At 50.1% G+C, this 16,309-nt stretch overlaps 1 protein-coding gene and 1 long non-coding RNA gene across 4 annotated transcripts in view; both read right to left on the bottom strand.

Annotated features, from left to right (window-relative positions):
* Positions 1–8,850: 8,850 nt before the first annotated feature.
* The window catches only part of LOC127048916 (uncharacterized), a 117,943-nt gene continuing 110,484 nt past the window's right edge, over positions 8,851–16,309 (bottom strand). For both annotated transcript variants that reach the window (XR_007773822.1, XR_007773823.1), the window contains exon 2: positions 8,851–10,955. This is a non-coding gene — a long non-coding RNA (uncharacterized LOC127048916). The remainder of the gene's footprint in view (positions 10,956–16,309) is intronic.
* Positions 8,851–16,309, bottom strand: part of KIF3C (kinesin family member 3C) — a 64,840-nt gene continuing 57,381 nt past the window's right edge. Inside the window, exons 7-8 of one of the 2 annotated variants that reach the window (XM_050948773.1) lie at positions 15,749–15,924; positions 8,851–14,352 (exon numbers count right to left, since the gene is read on the bottom strand). In XM_050948773.1, coding sequence (XP_050804730.1) covers positions 14,259–14,352; positions 15,749–15,924 — 270 coding nt within the window. In that variant the 3' untranslated portion in view covers positions 8,851–14,258. The remainder of the gene's footprint in view (positions 14,353–15,748; positions 15,925–16,309) is intronic. The other variant, XM_050948774.1, reaches the window with a different exon arrangement.

Below are 16,309 nucleotides of genomic sequence, written 5' to 3'. Positions count from 1 at the left end.
GTGGGAGAAGAAGCACATTGCTGGCAGCTTGAAGGGTGGCTTTGTGAGGGTGGAGAAAACAAGATTAAGGTCCCACAAGGGTGTGGCTTTGAATACTGGTGGGCAGGTATTGAGTAAACACGAAGGCGCTGTGCATGCAGGGAAGAATGGCATTGAGCACAGCCAGTGCACCAACCACTGCTACTGTTCCTGCTGTTGCCCAAAAATCCCAGACTTGCTGTTGCTGCTGCACAAGATGCTGCTGCAGGTCTTGGTCATCCACGTCAGAAGACATTCCAGATCCATGTTGTTGCTGTTTTAGCAATCCAAGGTTTAAGCCCAGGGTGTTCAACAAGCCCAGGTCACCCAGAACTCCCTTTTCTCCAGGGGTGGGAAGATCGTGCCCAAATTCTTCACCATGTTGTCACTGGGTTCCTTCCCCAGGGTGCCCCTTAGTCCCTGGGCAACGCCCCTGCCCTCACCCGGGCCTCTGTTCTGGATGTCTGGCTGTTCCACCATGCCTGAACCCAGTCGTAAGCGGCTCAGCTCTTCGACTGAGCCACAAACCATCTGCCTTTTTCAGGGTTGCCAGTGACCACAGGAAGAAATTAACACAAACGAATTGTTCCATAGGTGGGCTAAGGCTCTTTCTTCCTCAAAGGGCTTCTGTTAAGTTATGACCCTAGCTAGGCTCATAGGCCAATATGGAGAAATGGTCCCATAAGAGGTGGTTCAGCATCCTGCTATCTCTCCCTTCTCACCTCTACAGAGGGGCTGCAGGCAGGACTGGAGGTCTGTTCTCCAATCTCTCGTCTGTCACCACCTATGCTGGTTTCCCTTTATAAGTTCCTCCCTCCAAGTCTGACATCTCTGATAATGTGTCAGGGTGAGGCTAATGGAGCCCACAATAGCCATTGGCCCTGCGCTGGACAGTGTGGGGTTTGTATACACCATCACCCTATTACTTCAGCTCTTTCATTATTCACAATCTGCACTGGCTGATTGGTCACCTACTTTAAATGGTGTTGTTTCTGCTCCCTGATGGATCACAACCTTTATAAACAAGAGGCAGAGGACTTGAATATGTAATTTATGGTGTGAACATAAATTTGAACAAGAATTTGTGCCATTTCCAGCAGGAATATTTGTGCACATGCACATTTACATGAGTAGTTGTGATACTTTTGCATTCTGCAAAGGTTAGTACAGAAATTTCAGTTACACAAATGCTCATGGAAAAGGAATTAAAGAGGCTGTGCAGAGTCATGGAGGTGAATTGATGGGGCTGATTGAACGGTTGTTTAATTCAGTATTTGTACAGCTCTCAAAGTGACACATATAGTGCTGTGGCTGAAATGGAAATGACGTTTGGAAAGGGCTTCAGAATAAAGGTTTGGTTGGTTAGCCAACCTCAGAGGTCATTCTTCTCAGCTCTGACGCCCTGGTAGCTGTGCAAGAGGAAGTGGTGCACAGTTCACCATAAGGGGGATCAATTCATCACTTTTGAGGCTGGCTGCAGAAAAAAGAGAGATTAACTTCATACAACAGCCCAGGACTATCCTGCTTAGTAGAAGACTATATCACAACTGATGCCTTTACTCTACCAATAATTCATATCTGGTGTAAAGAAGAATGAAAGTTAAGGCAGAATGATAAGATTACCTGTAGCCCTGTCTCTTTGAACTGAGATGCAGGGCAGGCAGGGAGCTGGATTTAGAGTTGATCCCTCCAGCCAGGAAAATTAACATGCCAACCTAGGGTCACAAAGCTAAAATAATGAGCAGATGGCCCTGTCGTGCGGGGGAGAGGTTTATCTGGAATTAAGATGTGAAGGTGGCTGGGAGACAAACATTGTGTCAACAGCTGCAAAAGAACTATTTTAAGTTGTGGAAGCAATACAGCCATCACAGCAAAACAGGAACCCAAACTGTTTTTGCAAAGCAGCAACTACAGTCCTGAATGGAACTGGGAAACAAACAATGGACATTCCACTAGTATGTGGCATATTCTCCTAGGAGAGCACCTCAGCAAAAAAACACCCTTGTGGGAGAGGACATGGGGATGGATCAAAGTAACTTTGATTCCGTTCAGGTTCTTATACAGTGCTTATCACCATAGTATCTGAGTGGTATATCTTGAAAGGTATAATTGAGGTGCCTCAAGGAAGACCAGGAGAGAAGAGGAATGACATGGTATACCTGATCCCAGACAACAGATCTTCCTCACACAGGCTGTCACATACCAAAGGTCAAGGAGAAAGGGACAGCCTGGACCAGAGAGCGTGAGTTCTTTAGAAATAGAAGGATTTGCTTTCTGTTCTACAACTCTCCCACAGGGTATTGTTTTAGGGCTGCTGTTCTCCAGCTGCACATGGGATGCTTAATGACCCGGACAAGAACCAGGTGTAAGGGATGCAAGCATGTTCAGTGAATAAATGAGCATTAGGATCTATTGGTCTCAGAGGGGAGTCTGAATTCATATTAACAATAGAACTATTAAGCCCAACAGTATGGCTAATGACACCAGGTGTCTGCAATATTCCATAACGCTTCATCTTGCAAACAAATTAATTAGAAATATAAAAGCCCACAAGGCCTAGGATGTATGGGACAGGAAGAGCAACCAGGCCAGGATGTAGTGTCTACCGCAGGGATAGGCAACCTATGGCACGTGTGCCGAAGGCGGCACGCAAGCTGATTTTCAGTAGCACTCACACAGCCTGGGTCCTGGCCACCAGTCTGGGGGGCTCTGCATTTTAATTTAATTTTAAATGAAGCTTCTTAAACATTTAAAAAACCTTATTTACTTTACATACAATAGTTTAGTTATATATTATTGACTTATAGAACGAGACCTTCTAAAAACGTTAAAATGTATTACTGGCACGCGAAACCTTAAATTAGGGTGAATAAATGAAGACTGGGCACAGCACTTCTGAAAGGTTGCTGACCCCTGGTCTAACAAGCTATTCAGTGATGAGAGAGGCACTCAAGAGAACAGACTGGAATTGGGCCAGGGTTACTTGTCTCCTGGAGCTCTCAGGCTGGTTACGGGGCTGCCTAATCCAATCCACGGTTTAATTTAAGAGCAACAGATGTTAGAAAAACAATCCACAAGAACAAAATGTAGCAACAGGTATTAATAAATGAGAAGGATCCGTAATTAACAGAGACAAAAGCACATGGTGAGAGCTGAGGACAGAGCTAGAGAAGAAGAGTAAGGGAGTAAAACAAGAGATAGAGGAAGAAAAGGAGCATGACAGAGAGAAAAGGGAAAGTTGAGAATGTGAGGAAAGAATGCATTAGAGAAAGACAGATCTAGGGAGACAGAGAGGGAGGGATTCTATGGACCTTGCAGGGTAAAGTAATACAGGAGAACGTCCTCTGGGTGTCACCATAGCACCATGGCAAAGAAACATAGCGTGACAATACCAAAAAAGTACCGAATTTGAAGGTTTCTTGCACAGCTTCTTCCTCAGGAAATGAAATCATGTTTGTGCTGTGCTGTCATTCCAATAGGTGGGATCTCCTGTGCGTGGACCTGCCTTTGCTTGAGATCAGTTATTGTACTTGTAACCTGTAGTAGCCCTGTTGGTACATGTCCCATCCCAGAGCATCCAGACAGAGGGCACTGCCTGGGTTGCTCATTCTTCCAGTAAACAAGAGAGCAAGAAGGAGGGGAGCATGTGACTACATAAACCATCCCCAAACAGATCCCTCCATCTTAGGTATGACAAGGTTGAGACTGGGCATATCTCCCCGCCTGTGGCCTTCACAGGTGAGCTGGATTTATGATGGTCGATGCAGACACTGGGGCCTAGATTCACAGAAACGAAGTTGTACAAGTGGTGAAATTGGCCCAAAGACCGCTGACAGTACAATGCTCAGCTCCTTATTTCAGGTGTCCTGTCACAGCGTACACTGAGCAGGGAAGTGGTCTCCAGTGTGTGGGGCATGTCATCCAAAGGGGGCGTGGAGAAATGTTCTTGGGGGGGAACACAGCATGGCCTGGGCCAGTCTCCATTGGGGGTGGGGAGGGAGCACTGCCTAGCCCTGCTCTGCCCTCAGACCCAGCTAGGGTGACCAGATGTCCCGATATTATAGGAACAATCCCGATATTTGCAGCTTTTTCTTATTTAGGTGCCTATTACCACCCCCCATGCCCTGTCCTGATTTTTCACACTTTCTATCTGGTCACCCTGGCCCCGGCCCTGGCTGCCGGCCCCACTGCAACCCAGCCCTGGCTCTGCTCTTTGGCCCCACCCCCACCCCCAACCCAGCCCTGGCTGTGGCTCCACTTGTGGCCCCAGCCCCGCTCCCAACCCCAGCTCCTGGGGGCGGGGGGCAGACGGGGTAAGGGGTGGGGCGTGACTGTGAAAAGTTTGGGGACTACTAGTGTAGAGTGCCCAACTCCTGGCCAATGAAAGGCCCACTACAGCACCATGATGAGCCATGGCTGATAGCAGCAGTAGCCACCAGTGTCAATTACTGCCCTCTGCCATGTGAAGGCGGTATAAAGCCTTGATAACGTGAACGCAGGATGTGACTGGGCTAGGTGGGACATACAGATCAGACTTCGTGCATCTGTGAGTCACACCTTTCTTATACCAACGCACTACGGGGTGGACTTATGTCACATGAGACATGCTGCTTCTTCTTCACGGTCTGAGCTGGGAAAATGTTTCACACAGAGCTGGGTGCTCTTCTGGGAGCCCATAGTTACGCATGGTTGCTAAGGAATCCAGTCCCTGCCTTGGCAGCCATATGTGTTCTGCACATCAATCTCCTGCTGTGTCTGGCTCTTAAAGAGAGAGACCCATGTCCGCCTGCCAACGATCTTCCTAAGCAATGTCTTGTAAATGTCTCTCCCCATCCAAATAGTGTGGCCACTTGCCACCAGTTTTCAGGGAATGACAGGAGTGATTACATTCAATCATATCAGCTCTGCTCCTGTGGGACTCAGCTCCTCCAACAACCAGACAGACACCCAAGTGTCCCTCATCGCTGCCCTAACCTGGGTTGTTTTGGCATATCCCTTCCAAGGCTCCTCTAGACTGTCCATTGCTTCTAGCTGTTGGCTGAGCACCCCAAGCCTGCATGTTTCTCTCTATGTATTGCTGCATTGGCTGCCTACAGCATGTACTTCTCACTCCCCCTTACACTCAGCTCCCTTGTCATGGACTGGTCACCACAGCTCTTTTTGTCTAGATGTCTATCTTGGCTCTCCTAGTGTCAGTGAACACTTTTCTGCAAAGCTGAAGTTAACAGAAGTTGAGTGTAATCAGCACCTCTGAAAATCAGGTCACTTATTTATGTGCCTAATTGTAATTTTAAGTGCCTAACTTTAGCACCTATGTTAAAAATCCTGGCCACAGTCTTGGATCCTGTGGCAAATTGCCGGCACTACTATGATGGGTCTCGCGCTTTCTCTTCTTGGGTGGATGGGGGGGTTCAGGGCGCCATTTCTTGCCCCTGAACTGGGATATTAACTGCCTCACTAGTGTCATAGAGGAGGAGAGTGGAGAGGGAGGGACCCGGGCCTGCCCTCTACTCTGGGTCCCAGCCCAGGGATAGCGGTAAACCACTTGGACTAGTGGTTCCTTCCCCTGGGCTACTTCCCTCTCCTGCCCTTCAGCTTGTGGGGGCTTCCTGTCCTCCCTCTGTACAAACCAGGTGCCCCTTACCTAGGGTCTTGGTCTTCTTAGCCCACTGCAGCACTTCTTCAAACTGTCCTCTGCTCCAACACCTCCCCTTGTCTGATTGAAGCAGGGGGGGTTATCAGGTGACTGGCTTCAGGTGCTCTAATTAGCTTCAGGTGCTTTAATTAATCTATAGCAAACTTTCTTCCCCTTACAGGGAATAAGGCTCCTTTCTAACCCTCTCCTGCTGCCCTCTGGCCATGCTGTATCACAATCCCTTATGGAAAAGTCCTATTGAATTTAATGAGGAAGTAATCAATAGGAGTCTAATGAAATTCCTCTAAATTCTACACTCTCTGAGAGTGGATGATAACCTTGCTGTAGGTTTTTTTCAGTCATCCTATAGAAAGGATACAGTGATACAGGATATAGAGTAGGCGTGTGCTAATTAAATTTGCTGATAACACGAAGTTGGACAGCTTTATCGAGAGTGAGGAGGAGCAGAACCTTACACAGGAGGACCCGGCAGATCTTGAGGACTGAAGTAATAGAAACTGGATGGAAGTTAACGTTACAAATTCCAAGGTCATGCACTTAGGGACTAACAACAAGAATTTCTGCTATAAGCTGGGGCTCATCGGCTGGAAATGACAAGAGGAGGAGCGAGACCTGGGTGTGTTTGTTGATCACAGGATGACCATGAGCCATGTGACGCTGCAGTTAAAAAGGCAAATGTGAGCACAGTGTGCATCAGTGAAGGTATTTCCTGTAGCATAAGAGAAGCATTAATGCAGAGGTGGGAAAACTACAGCCTGCGGGACTGTCCTGCCAAGCCCTTGGGCTCCTGGCCAGGGAGGCTAGCGCCCGGCTCCTCCCCCACTGTCTCCCCTCCCTGCAGCCACACCACTGTATGGGCAGCACTCTGGGTGCCGGAGCTGCAACTCCTGCAGGGCAGTGCAGCGGGGTGTCTGGCTCTGGCCAGGCTGAGCAGCATGGTAAGGGGGCGGGGAGCAGCGGGGGTTGGATTAAGGGGCAGGGGGTCCCGGAGGGCAGTTAGGGGACAGGGCGCAGGGGAGTTGAATATGGGGTGGGGTCCCAGGAGGTTGGATAAGGGGAAAGGGGTCCCAGGAGGGGGTGGTCAGGGGACAAGGAGCAGGGGGGTTGGATGGATCGAGGAGTTCTGAGGAGGGCTGTCAGGGGGTGGGAAGTGGGAGGAGTGGATGGGGGTGGGGGCCAGGCTGTTTGGGGAGGCACAGCCTTCCCTACCTAGCCCTCCATACAGTTTTGCAACCCCAATGTGTCCCTCGGGCCAAAAAGTTTCCCCACCCCTGCGTTAATGCCATTGTGCAAGGTACATCAGCCCTCATCTGGAGTCCTGGGTACAGTTCTGTTCACCCATGTTCAAGAAAGATGAATGTGAACTGGAGCAGGTGCGGAGAAGAGCTACTAGAGATGATCAGAAGAATGGAGGGCCTAGTTTATGAGAGGGGATTAAGAGAGCTTGGCTTGTTTAACCTAACAAAATGAAGGGATATGATTGTTCACTAAAATACATCAGGAGGTAAACACCAGGGAGGGAGCAGAAGCAGTGAAGACCGGTGTTGGCTGAGTCAAGAACAAATGGGTATAAACTGGCCACAAATATATTTTATGTTTGACATTAAAAGAAGTTTTCTAACCATCAGAGGAGTGAGATTCTGGAACAAACTCCCAATACAAATAATGAGGCCACACAATCCAACTACTAGTTTAAAGCTGGAGCTTGATACATTTACGAATGGTATTATGTGATGGGGTTGCCAGGGACTGGATCTGATGACTCAGGAGGTCCCTCCCTTGTCCCATGTTCTCTTGCAGGATGATATTATTATTATTTGCGTTTAATGCCAGAGAAGTGAAAATGCTGTGAATTTAAAAGAAATGTTCAAGTACTGTTAAATCCACGAGACCATGTCATCATGGAAATAGCAGTAGATTTGTGTTTAAAAAAGCAACCCACATCCAGAAAACATGGAAGTCCCTAGCAGGTTTATGCATTGCATGTGTTTATGAGACCGTTTCCTTGTTATTCATAGAGTGCCGGATTTCAGGGCCAGCCAGTTACTGCCTAGAAAGCATGTGCATATTCTCAAGGTGACCGTGCCCTTGTACCGTCTGCATGTGTGTGTGGGGGGAGTGAGGCAGAAGAGAGAGGGAAACAAACAGTGAACAAATATGTCACCTCCATTAATCCAAGATGGCAATTGCTATTACTGCAGGAGCTCTGCCATTGGCATAGAGAAAGTCAAATGATCCTGAGAACGTCATATAATCAAATAGAGTAAACTTTGTAGGGAACTGGTATTGCTGGTGGCTGGGCTGTACTTCCCTGCTGGAAGCCACTTTCTCACCTTGTGCGGGATGTAACGTGCACATTGCAAGGGTGGCTGTTCTGAATTCTCTAGGCAACTATGTTTGGCATGAAATAATCCTTTGCCCTTCATGGCACCTTTCAAGGGAAACACTCAGAGCACTTGCAAGCCCTCGTTAATTAAATCTTGCAATTGCCATGTTGTGCTGCTAACCCACCAATCTATTTCTCCTGCCCGGCCCTGCCCTGCCCTCTCCCTCTCACCCAGTTCTCAGCCCTTCTTGTTGCCCCAAAATCTCCTTAGGGTGTCTCAACATTTCATTGAACTAAAAAATGGCAAAATCTGACCTTTCGTTTTTGTGTCCAAGCCTTGCTCCTCTCCCCTTTTCCCACCACAGCTGAGAACTCCACCATCCTCCCAATGGCTCCAACCGCAGCCTCGGAGTGCTCTGTGGATCCTGCCTAGTACTGTTTGTATCGCAGACCATATTGTCCTGCTTCTATACTCTTGTCCTCCCATCTGTTCCCTTCTTCACACATGATCCCGCCTTTCCCTTTGTCGGGCTCCATGTTCTGTCCAACTGAGCCTGTGGCTCTGTAAATCGCCCAGCAATGCTACTATGGTGCCGTAGTAAAAATGCTGCAGCATGAATGTTGTTAGCAGTTCGAGTTGCCCTGGTTCACACAGCGAATACATGGCAGAGCCAGGTGTCCTAATTCCAACTCCCTTGTTCCCACCACTGTGGCTGAAGATTTACCACCACCCTGAGCTGTCTAGCGGCTGTGCTGTGTGCAACTGCTATGTAGGGGGCTTAGTTGAGTCACCCTGCCATGATTCTGGTGGGTCCGTTTGGAAAAAAACACAAATGAATGAAGCAGCAGCCATCTTTGCAATGATGCTCATTCCTTTATTGTTGTCCTTGTTGCCATTTTGAATGGTGCTGGCACTTTCTGTTCATTTCCAGCACATCAAAGCTACCTTACAGAGTATTGAAGAAGTCTCCATCCAAAGCCAGAGGGGGTGTGGGGACAATGACCTTTCCCAACACAGTATGTATAATATCTATATATTTATAATATGTCCTGTATATTCATATGTATAGAGTGACAAGGACGGGCCACCATACAGGAAACTTTTGATTCTTAAATAAATCACCATAACAACAGGCACAAAAATTTGGTCCTAATCAAAGCCCTCACCTTGTCAGTCAATCAGCTGATCAATTAAAAAAAATACCAACCTGCTATCCCCCTCTGGAATCTGCCCGGTCGTTGCTCACACTGATAGTAAATAGTCCCCTTGGTGACTCACACACACCTGCACACACCTACATACGTTCCTATGTAAATACTTACATACCAACATACAAAGAACAATAGAAATATACATCTGAGGTTGCAGCAACGCGATGAGGCTGTGGGAGTGATCCAGCCCCTCGTACCAAGGCAGAGGGCAGACACCACTGCTAGCTTCGTGGTTCTCATCAGTGTTTGTTTACAGCCTTACTTGGTTTTTGTGCTAAGAAGATCGTGAGGTTCTTGGCAGCAGCAGATTGAGTGTGCGTGAGATTTTTAGATGTCCACGCGCAACAGATGCGTCAAAGCGGCACTTAGGCATTGAGAGCTCAGCGCCACCCCCGGCACTCATGCGCAGGCACATGCGGAGCTGTCTGCACGCCACTGATTGGGGGCACTGCCTGGGGAGTTTTCTTAGGTCTAAATCAAAATTCAAAGCTGACCAAGTGGCGAGATGTGATCCCAAACTGTCTGTGTCAAATTTCCAACCCACCAGGGAGGTTTCTTAATGAGAGCAGCTGAGACGGCTGGAGAGTTTTCACATGGGCCCCATCATAGCTGTAATCCTGTCTCGGTCCTGTGCTTCATCACGGCACAGAAAATGCCCTCCGGAGGGCAAACAGGCAGCACAAGACGCAGTGGGAGATGGTATTTAGCCCTTGACAGGCAGGCTAGTGACCCGTGTCTGCACTTATCCAGCCTGTATGCCATGCTAAAGAAGAGAGCAGGGGTGTCTCTGTATTACGAGTGGGTGGGCAGGCCCAGAGGTCAACATGTCTAAAACTGGGTATCTACCACTACCAAACTGGCCTGTGCTGGACTCCTAGAAATGGTTGGACAGGAGCTAAAGGGCAACTGCATTTGCCTACAGGTGCCTTTGTGTGTCTAGCTCAGCCAATTTCCAGCACACTCATTGCAGGTGGCTCTGGCGCTCGAATGAAAATCCAGCTGCTCTCTCTGGCTGTGTTTGAAGCTACATCCAGGGGGGCACACAATCCTGCAAATCAGGCATCCCGAGTCTGTGCGTTCAAAGCAATGTGGAAATGGAAGGTAAGAGAGGCTGTTCTGCAGCTGCCTTAGCTAGTTCAAGTTCCTCTTCAGTAAAGGGGGAGAAGAGGTTTTGTTCTTGGAGCTGGGAATGGGACACACCTTCCCTCGGTGCATTTGGGTGGGGAGTTGCTTTTGACCCACTCATGGAGGGATGGAGCCCAAGTCACTCCCTGTGGATGGTACTGGAGAGAAGCTCCTCCACCTGGCATGCTGTCCATGCAATCATTCCCAGCTGCTCACGCTCCATGTTAGCTCTCTCCTCTAGCCTGGAGAGAAGTTTAATGAGTTTGGGGATCCTGAGGCAGGTGCCCTGCTTCTGGGTGAGGTAAAGGAGCAAATCTCTCAGGTTAAACCAGCACAGACCCCCATGCTTCTTCACAACATTATGGGCCAAGCTCTAGGGTGAGGCAGCAGGAATGAGAAACCATCATATAACCATAGAAGATCAGGATTGGAAGGGACCTCAGGGGGTATCTAGTCCAACCCCCTGCTTAAAACAGGATCAACCCCAACTAAATCATCTCAGCCAGGGCTTTGTCAAGCCTGACCTTAAAAATCTCTAAGGATGGAGATTCCACCACCTCCCTAGGGAACCCATTCCAGTGCTTCACCACCCTCCCAGTGAAACAGTGTTTCCTAAACCTCCCCCACTGCAACTTGAGACAATTACTCCTTGTTCTGTCATCTGGTACCACTGAGAACAGTCTAGATCCAACCATCAGCTGCAGACCTTAGCCCCAGATGAACAGAGTGAACTCTCCACCCCCAAAGAATCTGCCAACAGCTCCCCATTTGTAGCCTCAGCTAGTTCCATCCCACAAAATCTGATCACCTGCCTGCCCCCCAGCCACATATAACATATAACTAGGCCAGGTCTCTGCTTACCCAGCCCCCTTACTTAGCATGGAGATGGGATAATTGGGGAGCCACTAGCATATCTGAAGGGGGTACATGGAACCCCCACTTTTCAGTGTGTATCCTTCCTCCTGCAGCCCAGTGCTCAATTTCATAAGTGTGGGGTAAGTCCAAGGGGGACTGAGCCTGTCTTCAATACCTTCAGTATGGTGCTGGCACTAGAGAAGGGACATCTCCGTGGTCACAGAGAGAGTAGGAATGTGTCCCAGCTTTCACTCTCACCTCCCCTTGCTCCTGTCACTGACACTCCCTGTGACTGGCACTGCTCTATGGCAGCATGGTCCCCAGTCCTACAGAGGATCTTCCATGAACCCGATCTCATGGATCCCTCACCTGAATGTGCTTTTTTGGGTTGCTCTGTTAGCTTTTCTACCCACTGCAGATGGGCACGGCTAGTTTCTAACCTCAGTCAGACAGCTGCGGCTTCTCTCACCAGCTTTACACACCCACATCATCTCAAGTGATGCAAGGCACAACGAGTGCCATCCTTCCCCTGTCAGAAGCTGGTGAAAGGGGCGAGCGCTAGAGAGAAGTGTTGGTAGTGATAATGCACAAGCATTGTTGATTCTGGTAATGCAGAAGCAGGGGGCCTACCCGCTGGCCAGTGCCCAGTTTGGAAGCTCCATGCTGGCTGGTTGGGAGCCTGAACGTATCTTGGAAAAAGTAGCAGCTGGCTTCATCTTTAAACAGGCACCTGCGGCCAACTGAGACTCCAGATCCCAGCAGGCAGCGGGCAGGGCTGCTACGCTCTGAAAGACAACATTGCAGCCTGCAGCTTCCATGGGCTACACCATGGAATGAAACAAGAGGGTGGTTGAAGGCCCTGTTGTTGAGTTCTGGGGACTTCATAGGCCGTGCTTTACCCATCCGTGACCTGGGGACTAAATGGAAAACTGACTCAGCAATGGTTTGTTCCTCTCTAATCTGTACAAACAAAGCCCTTGATCTGGGGGGACTAATTAGCTGATTCCCATAATGCAGGGATTTGCTACCCAGTGATCCCTGCAGTGACCCTCCCGCCACCCTTTTATGTAGCACTCAAAGTCTTTGAAATAAGATGCTGTCGGTGTCTCCCCTCTGAAAGCTGAGTGAGGCCCCAGGCCTTCCCACTCCTCCGTTGCCACCACAGTTCAATGGCCTGTGGGTTTCAACAGCTGCGCACTTGGGAGCAGAAAGTTTTAGAGAGAGTGGTAGAGGCAAACAGCAGTGACATTGAGACAGGGAGAGAGGGAAGCAGTCGTAAGTGCAGAAGGCTACAAGACAGGTGGTGGCCAGACCCTAATAAGAAACTCCCTTGGTCTCAGAACAATACACTCTATGGGGCCAGCCCTCATATCCTCCTAGGATTTCCTAGTTCAAGCCCAGTCGTCTGGATTCCAGGACGCATCTCCTTCTTCTGCTCCAGCAGGATGCTGGCCTCAGACCAGGAGCAGTGGAAGGACAATTTCATAACCCAAGTCTTCTTGATTGAAAAATCACTTTCTCTTTGACTATGATCTTGCAAAGGTCTTTGATCTCTTTCCACCCCCTCACCCCAATCCCCTGGCACTACACTTTTGCAAACTATCCAAGAGCCCATAACTGTCTATGCTCACTCAGTGGCCTGGCACATCCACCCAGAAGGTCTCAGGTGAGGATGCACCTGCCCTCAGCTGAACTGCTGAACATCGACGCACTCGGGAACACTGAACTTTGTTCTAACAGTAGCCGTCCATGCTGTTGCCGGAGCCATGTTTTAATCCTCGTCCCTCAGGACTGGACAAAAGCGCCTAGCCTCTTGTCCCTACTTCTTTTACCAGCTGCCCCGCTCTCCTCCACAGCCCCTGCACCAGACCAAAGATGTTCCTGAGACTAGCAGTTTAACACCTTGTAACACCTAGTCCAGGTAGCCAGTGCAAGGGATAGGTGTGTTCAAGTCACCTCTCCTGGCACCGGCTCGTGTGCCCGTCACTGATTCTTTCCCTCTGGCTGCCACGGACAGTAGAAACTTTCATTTCTGCTTTGACCTGCAAGGTCACTTTCCAAATAGATAATGTTGTTCTCCAGCCTCTGTGCACTTCTCTGGGGAGAACACGAGAGTCCCACTGGCAGTTCCACCCCAACGAGGGACTGTGAACCAAGGTGGACGTCAGATGACTCAATGGGGCGAGCCCAGCCATCGCCAAACGGGACGGTTGGCGAGCAAAGTCCCAGGATCACTGGAAGACTTTAGCTCCCCCTGTTGGCTAGGTTTGGTTAATCCATACCCCCTTTGTTCGTCACAGGGTGAGAGCTGAGCCCAGAACTCAAGGAGACGTCAATGCTGCTGCTGTCGATACGGCACAGGAAGTGTCTCTTCATCCATGGCCAGCAAACGCAAGGTCCAGCTGCCAGAAAATCCACAAACACTTGTGGGAGTGGCCGTCAGCCTGTGCACGGGACTCGTGGGGTATCCCAGGAAATCTGGCAAAGCAAACCACCACCCCACATGTGAAGTCCATGGAGAGCTCTGAGTGATCTCATCTCACAAGAAAGCCACCAGAGAGAGAGGGCTTAGCTTCTCCCCCATCTTCTGCTTGTTTCCCCCTCTGAGGAGGTGACTGTGCATTAGGGGCAGGCAGTCTGCCAATGACACAAAGAAAAAGCAGCTGCCGCAGGCTGCGGCTGGCTCCTGCTTTAAACAAGATGCGAGGGTAGTAGAAGGGAGCAATCTGCATGGTGCCCATCACCAGCTTGCCTGCGCCTTATTCTGAACATGTCTCCTAACTCTGCATTGCCAAACTGCTTCATAAATAAATATGATCAATAAATAAAGTGACAGATCCAGATGGGAGGAGGGAGGCAGCGCCCGTGTCCCCAGGAACCGACGCTGAGTGTCTCACACAAACACACACACACAAGAAGTAGCTGAAGACAAAGACAAGATGGGACCGGGCGGAGAGGCTGCCAGTGGGGAATCCCCTTCCCCGGCCGAGCGTTTTCGGAAGCAGCCAGTGATGGGTGGCGTAGTCCTTGCTGTAAGATGGAAGGGAAGGGAGGAGCTGCAGGGCGTCACTCATGAGCTGGCATCGTGCGGGGACACTGGGACACGGCCACCAGGGAACCGTGAGTTGTTGAGGGTGGCAGCAGCCGGGGTGTCTGGCACCTGAGAGTGGGACAAGAAAAAGAGAAAAACTAGTCTCTTGTCACATCACCCACCTCCTCCCACTTCTCTCCCAGCCAGGTCCACTAACAGGAAACGCCAGACGTTTTGTTCAGCAAGGTGCTATAAAGGAAACTCATGTGATGCTAGAGGGGACGGAATAAATGCTGCAACATCAGGCTGAAATTCCCTTTGAATCCCAGGGTCAATTCACAGCAGGGTCAGGTCTGCCCTTCATAGCCAAGTGGGAGGTATGCTGGGTTCCATGGAGTTATCTGCACACTGTGTCCCTAGCTGGTGCGTTCCAGGCCAGAGGGGGCTGCGTTTTAGTGGCGCAAGTTGTGGGATGGGAGATTCTGTACATGTTTGGTATCATTGTCATCCTGCTTTTAACACTAGTTTAACGATTACAAAACTAACCTTAGTGTTTATCCACCGGGAACTAGGGTAGTCGGTCAATTTAGGTGCCAAACTTTAGGCTCCCAAATTTGAAAATTTTGGTCCCAGGTTCTTGTTGGGATTGTTCAGCCCACACCAGAAGTTGGATGGAAAGCGGTTCCCTGCCTTGGCACCAATGCCAGCTCTTTACCAAGATGGCAGCTCTGAACCACTGGCTCGTCAGGACTAATGGTTCAAGCCGGCTGAGGCGTCTCAAGGCTGGGCAACGCTGGGCAGTGTTTGCTGTGACTGATGAGACTCAGGTCCCTAGCGCATGGAGTCTGGTAGGGCCTCATGGACAGAGACCTGCTCTACACTTGTGCAGAGGCTCTGGCCATGTAAAAGGCCCCCGTGTCCTTGAAGCTGCCTGGTTTGGGCAGGATGAGGTCCCACCAGGCCAATAACAAGCTTGTCATCTCTGTGGGGCCCTGGAAATTGGCAGAGTTTGCTGCTTCCATTTGATAAGAAAACCTAGCATGGGCACACTGTGCTTTCCCTCTGTCCAGTGCTGTGTGGGCATCAGTGACCCCTCTCCAGTCCCCAGGAGGTGGGCATGTGATAGAGGCAGAGGGGGGATGATGTGACAGATGTACCTATGAGAGCATCCCCTCCCCTAGACTTCACCAGGGACAGGACCCTAGAGCAGTGACCAAGGGATGGCTTTTCTCTTTTCCTCTGTGCTTGCAGCTTCCTCGTTCCCTGATTCTCCAGCCTGAAGAACAGACGCCCCAGCAGCAACAAATGTGCCAGGCATGGAACAGACGGGTTGTTATTTCAATGCAACTTGTTATTAATTATTCCCTGGCAGACCAGTGGGGACCTCACAGCTGCTCATTTCCGCTCTACCCCTTCCACCCCACTCTGCGGTCCCTGCCTCCCTTCAGCCCTCACGTTCACCCCACTGAGTGCCAGAAGGCATCAGAATCAGGCTGTTTTTCACTTCACCCTGGTGGACACTCACCAGGATCGGGACTTCCTCACCCTGGCAGCTGCCGGCCGCTCCAGAAGACTATCCAGGCGCATCAGTCTCTCAAGGTGCAGAGCTCGTGGGTCCTGCTCGCTCTGGTCCCCGGTCAGCTCAAATTCAAACACAGCTTGGGGGGACAGGTCCAGCTCCAGGAACATGATGTTCTCAGCCTTCACCGAACAGGATGAAAACACCAACAAATGGAGTCACTGACAGTACGCTGATCACCTGCTGAAAGGCTGGGCTCAGCCCTGGGGGCAGGAGATTTTTTTCTATCGGGGCAGCTGTAGGTCGGTCTCCCCAGATATGCTGCCTCCCATTTACATACTCTGACCCACCCCGGCTTGCTGTCTATGGCCCGCTCAAACCTTAGCTGCCTGCAAGGAGCCAGCTAGTGCCACTTGTGGTGATGTCTCCACAAGGGACAGGACTGAGAGGCCCCAACTGCATTGCACACAGGTCAGCGAGCAGCTGTCTGAGTTAGAACATCAGAATGGCCACACTGGGTCACACCAAAGGTCCATCTAGCCCAGGATCCTGTCTGCTGACAGTGGC

The sequence above is a fragment of the Gopherus flavomarginatus genome, chromosome 4, assembly GCF_025201925.1.
Source record: "Gopherus flavomarginatus isolate rGopFla2 chromosome 4, rGopFla2.mat.asm, whole genome shotgun sequence".
Taxonomy (NCBI): Eukaryota; Metazoa; Chordata; order Testudines; family Testudinidae; genus Gopherus; species Gopherus flavomarginatus.
Note: the sequence above shows the minus strand (reverse complement) of the source record. Positions and strands in the feature narration are given on the sequence as shown.